The 6,007-nt window shown below is 31.4% G+C and overlaps 1 protein-coding gene across 1 annotated transcript in view; it reads right to left on the bottom strand.

Annotated features, from left to right (window-relative positions):
• LOC108685880 (RNA-binding protein fusilli-like) overlaps window positions 1-6,007 on the bottom strand; it is a 57,550-nt gene that overhangs the window by 12,778 nt on the left and 38,765 nt on the right. Inside the window, exon 3 of the mRNA XM_018190888.1 lies at window positions 5,019-5,247. Coding sequence (XP_018046377.1) covers window positions 5,019-5,247 — 229 coding nt within the window. The remainder of the gene's footprint in view (window positions 1-5,018; window positions 5,248-6,007) is intronic.

Genomic DNA, 6,007 nt, shown 5'->3' with positions numbered 1-6,007 from the left:
CGACTGGGATGAATTTTTTCGAGTACAACGCGAATTACAGACTTCGAGCATGTCAGGCTTGAATGAATAGAAGAACAATCGAATTGGTAAACAATATGGTTTGGTAAACGATGGAGCATTAGAAATGGACATTAGAAACTATAAATGAACAGACATTCTCATAAATAATGACCAGATGCACTCAGAGAAAAAATGATTGCAGTTACTAAAATTTACTTATAATTTATAGTTAAATATTTTAGTTATTATAATATATGAAATATTGTAGTTAATTATATTTTCGATGCCAATTATACATATTTTTTTGTATAAATGATTATTATTAATATTACAATAGTAATAATTATAAAAGTGAAACATAAGTAACTATAATTATTTTACTATTTTACAATCATAAATATCAAACAATATCTTTTTTCTCAATGCGATATCCATACATATCGGATCACGCAGAGACTAATATAAAGACACAATCGAGTATCTAAACTTGAAAACTAAGATCGTCAAGGAAAGAAACATAATATGTGTGTGTGTGTGTGTGTGTGTGTGTGTGTGTGTGTACGTGCGTGTGTGTACACACACACACACACACACACACACACACACACACGTGACGTTCATTCGTTACCCGTTAGCCATATTTTCATCGGAGGACTGACCTTTAAACCACGTCCCGATAAGACATCGCCTCGTGAAGACTTTCTCAAGTCATCTGGTCATTACTGATCGTAAAGTGCGACATTCCTTTTTCCTCGCATACAATCTTTTCCTCGATCATGATATGAACAATCCCAAAATGTGTTCTATCATCGAGACGAATATCAAAAGGAGAAATTAAGATTACATTCTGCACAATTTTAGCAAAGATGGAAGGATATTTCGCGTGTACAGATTTCTGAATGAATCGTTGATTCTTCGTTTCTTTCGTCATTTCGAAGATTATTTCTGCTACGCACTTTTGCCTAGAAATGATGATAAGATATTGGATTAGACTTCTAACTCGATATTGAAAAGAGAGTAAGATCAAGTGAGACATAATACCTCTCAAAAATCATGTAAGCATTACATTTCTGACTTTTAAAATTAAAATTCTTGTTCACTCACCTCAGATTATTATCTCAGATTGTGACGTCAAAATCGAGAAAACAAATATTCATACAATAAATATTCTTGTAATTGTATACAACAAATATTCTTGTAAAATATATTAATATGAAAATGTTGTGTATAATAAAACAACATTTACAATCGATATAATTAAAAAATATAAAATATAATGAAAACTCTTGTTTTGTTTCGTTAATTAATAAATAATCATATATTAAAAATGAATAACTAAAAACAATTGAATAAGCTATGTATTTACAATTATGACAAAATTAATAATATAGAGATAAATACAATTTTTTTTCAAAACAAAAAGATAGTATTTCGATATTATTTCATTCATCTATTCTATTGTAAATATTGTTTTATCGAAAAATATTTCTATTCAAATAGAATGTTTACTGTGTATTCTTGCTTTGAATGTCTTCTGAGATAATAATAATGAGTGAAGAGGGGCCTTAATTATGAACACAAGAAAAATATCAATATATATTACATGTCCACTTAATAATATAGTCGTCCTTATTAGTGTTACTCGAAAACATGCTAAGTGACACTTTTGAAATTCTAACTAAAATAGAAGTAGGAACATCAACAATTTTGTTAAATGAAATTATAACATCAGTTTGACAGAGACTACAAAATCATTGTACCTGATAATAAATAATGTTACAAATTCATAATTCTCAAGGAGATATTTTTAGAAGAAGTTTAAATTAATGTTTAAATAATATTTATATTGATGTTTATATTGATATAACATTGATAGAAAGACTCTTTATAAAATTCCTTGAATGTACAAACGTCGCATCTACAATGTGTGCGTTCGAAGTGCGTGTATGAATGGAATGTAGAAAACCAAAGTCCGGCTAATCTCAAATGTGGCTCACATTGAACAGATGAACAGTGAATCGATCGATATTCATACGTGCATATTCGTACACATATGTCTCAGACGGCGCAGGTGGTCTTGTTTTATTAGTGCCAGTAGATATATGGCACGACACGCATAGTGAATATAAAAGGAGAATTTATATAGCTGATGTGAATCCGAATCGAAATTGGATTTGAGACGAACACGTTTCGTTTCGGGAATCTGTTAATTCTGACTTCTTAATGTAGGAAATATCAACTTCGAGATTCGAATTTCCATTAAGTTATAACAAAGAATTCGTATATAAAGTGCTAAATAAATGAGTAACTTAACAATATTTACTGTCATATCGCTCATTTGTCACAGCATGACTCAAAAAATAAAGTTTTCCAGAATTTATTTAATTATTTTAAATCGTTAAATTTTGTAATATTAATTTTTTGAAATGTTTTTGAAATTTTAGTGTAATAATTGATTGTAGAGGAATAAAAATGTATATTTTTCTTTTTTCTTTATATTTCCGTCCTTTTCTTGCAAGCAACTAAAAATGTTGAGTTATATTCTTGTCATAATAAATGAGCGATATATTCTCAACAGATAAAAAAATTTAATAGAAATTTCAGCCACGCAATATTAGAGTTATCTTAAAAGAGAGATGAATCGAGAAGAAAATCACGTTACTCTATTAGATTGCAAGTCTCTTGCAAAGATTGCAAATCTCTTAAATAAATTTCATCCACTAATAAAATGAGAGAGAACAATACCTTATCGCACACACGTTACTTTTAAAAATAAATAAAAATGATGGATTAATTTAATTACGTAGATATTTATAGGATTAAGAAAGTTCCCCGTAGTAAATTTAAAATACAGTCAATAGATAATGGAATCTTATTTTTCAAACGATTCCGACTTAACGTCCAGATGTCTCAAATGTCCTCCACATCAGTCCAAATACAGAACAAAAACGTACCTATCCTCGACTTTAATTCCGAGCAGTTTATGCGTATGCGTTGAGCCCAAGAAAAATCGTAATTGTGAAAGAGTGATGTTGCGATTAATTTTCTCTATCTTCGCTTGATTTTTTTCTAATTTAATTAAGACAATTCAGACAATTCGTTCGAGAGCGAACGAAGACAGTCAGAGAATTCGTCACAATCACGCTCGAGATTCACGCGAATGACAGCGGCAACGCGATACATGCGTCCGTACTCGATACGATCGTAAAGACTACTCGTTACAGCTTGACTGCTTGCTACTGTCGCTACTGACGCTACTTAACGTCTGCTGACGTCGGTTCGTTGGTTGAGGTTGAGATACGACCGGTGTCGTGTGTCGTGATCGTCCGGTCGTCGTCGAGGAGCGCCGAGCGCATCAAGTGTCTCGGGTGACTAACAATAAGTTGACTTTCGATGCGCCGTCTGACAACCACGCGTAGCGTAGATCCCCAACGTGGAAACTCGCAAGCGACATGAACGTGGGTGAATTTCTTCGTTGGGACATGACCATGTCGGTGTTGCGCGGCTCAAGTTCGAAGTTCGAACACGAGACTGCATTACTGCAATACCAATTCCGCGGCAAGCACCGTTACCGATACACCATCGGTGAGGACATGTGTGCACCGGCATTTGCATACAATACCGTGCGAGATTCCTTAACTAGTGTAGTACACTTAAAAATACAGACCTTCGTAGCTAGGATTATTCTAGCTATTTTATTCGGCCATTTTATAACCAATTTTTTCCCGAAATGAAAACACAGGCCGCATTAAACGGATTCAACAGTTGAGTGAGCGCTTACTGGTATATTCTTTTAGCTCATCCAATCAGAACTTTAGATCTAAAAAAATAATAACAATAACAACTCACTCAACTGTTGAATTCGCTGAATGCAGCTATTGATTTCGAATTAATTAAAGAACTTTTACAAAAATCCAATATTGGCCAATTTGAGATTAACTATATTTTTTATATTAGTCATATTAATATTAAAAGGTAATAATTAATTACTTATTTTGAATATATAAAAAATATTAAGAATATATATAAAATATAATAATAATTATACATTTGACATTCAAAATAAGTAGTTAATTATTATCCGGTATTACATTTCTAAAAGAAAATCATAGCAACTGCCAATAAATTATATCCCATAATTTCTACACTTGGTATATCCTTTGAAATCGAAGAGAAAATTTATATATTTGAAAAATTGTGATAAAATATCTTTGTTATATGTATATGAACAAATGCTATTGGGTTAACTGGTCGTATGCAGTGGCACTGATGTCAAAGATGACACATTACATCGAAGACGGAAAAAAAGAGAGAGACTAAAAATATTTTGTAAATGTTTATGTGTGCGTGTAAAAAAGCATAAACATATAAGATAGACCCAACATTAGCTTATATATACATAGGTTTGGTAGAACGAGAGGTGTGAGGCAAAATATCGGAGCAACCTATCCTTCTCAGCATCTTTACAGTAAACGTACTTTGGTAATACTCAAGAATTCTACCTTCCTCACCGATTTTGACGAAATTAGTCATTCAATGCGTTTTTGCACGAAATAAACAAATCTGACAAAAAAAAGTGACGCTCTGTCCCGTAGACTAAGATATTAATCGTTGAAGTTAACGACTATTCAGATTAGGAAATCTGTCGTATTGATGACATAGAGACATGAGAACAGTAAATGAAGCTAGAATATATATTGTTTGCTTTAATTTCGTCAAAATTGGTGAGAAAGGTAGAATTCTTGAGTATTACCCTTACTTTTATATCTTATTTTATTTTTTTTAATGATATAAATGTCAAGATGCGCGTATAGGAGAGGTTGCCCCGATATTTTGCCTCGCAACGTTCTGCCTAGCATACTACAGAAAAGTATACAGATGCTGGATCTTATATGTCTATGATAAAAAGATATATAAGAAATAAAAATAAAAGAAATAAGAATAATGTATCCAACGAGATCAGCTTGGCGACAATTGATCAGCTTGATGACAATTTTTATATAAGCATGAAAGGATACATTGCAACATTTCTTGCACTCCAAGGGTCGACAGCTCCCCATGAGACGAATAGCATTCTACAAAGTCCTTTCGGAGATCATGGAAATAGTTGTAATGTTCCGGTAGCTCGATGTCCTTATTGCAAGTCTCCGGATGCAAGCATTGTCTCATGGATGCCTGACCGTCCACAACAAATCTTGGCTTAAGATCGGAAGTTACGCCAGGCATCGAGCTCCACCAAATCTCAAACTTGAAACAAAAATAAGACATTTATATATGTGTTACATTATTTTCTCTATCATTTATTATTATTATATTAATTCTTTAATGATATTATCGAAAAAGATACATGCGAAAAAATTAGCAACTGTATTATTTATATCGCACTCCCACAAGAAAAGACACAAGTCCAATTCAGATACTTTACTTCCAAAAAAATGACACCAGAGAAAAATAACAAAATAAAATAAGAGTAGTTTTTGAAGGTCTAACAAATATAACATATTAAATTAATATTATTTCTACAGAATTTGAAACAAGCAATTCGTAAGTATTCTAAGTTGATTTATGTTTAATACTATAATAATATCATAAATAATTAATTTTAAAAATATATTCGTATTAAATTTTCTTTCCTCTCTTCTGAACAATTTTATGTTTTTTACTTGTATTCTTTTTTGTGAGCTAGGATGCGACAGTAATAAATATTTTTAAAAAAGAAAGATAATATTTGTAATTTAAACGTATTGAAGCTTTCAAAACAATTTTTTAGATTTTTAGTGATTTTTTTATATATTTTTGATGATTTTTTATATATTTTTGATGATGCCTTGTGTGAAAAGCGTTTTAATCTCTGGCACTCCCACTTTTTCAATATTTAGAAAAAATAAGTAGCGCTCTAGTCCCCCGAAGAGTTTTCTATTTTGGAAAGAGTTCCGTTGATTAAAGCAATGAAAATACCATTTAAAATATCGGGGATCAATTTCATGATTCTGAAATTTTTGAACTA

This window comes from Atta colombica, unplaced genomic scaffold (assembly GCF_001594045.1).
Source record: "Atta colombica isolate Treedump-2 unplaced genomic scaffold, Acol1.0 scaffold161, whole genome shotgun sequence".
Classification (NCBI taxonomy): domain Eukaryota; kingdom Metazoa; phylum Arthropoda; class Insecta; order Hymenoptera; family Formicidae; genus Atta; species Atta colombica.
Note: the sequence above shows the minus strand (reverse complement) of the source record. Positions and strands in the feature narration are given on the sequence as shown.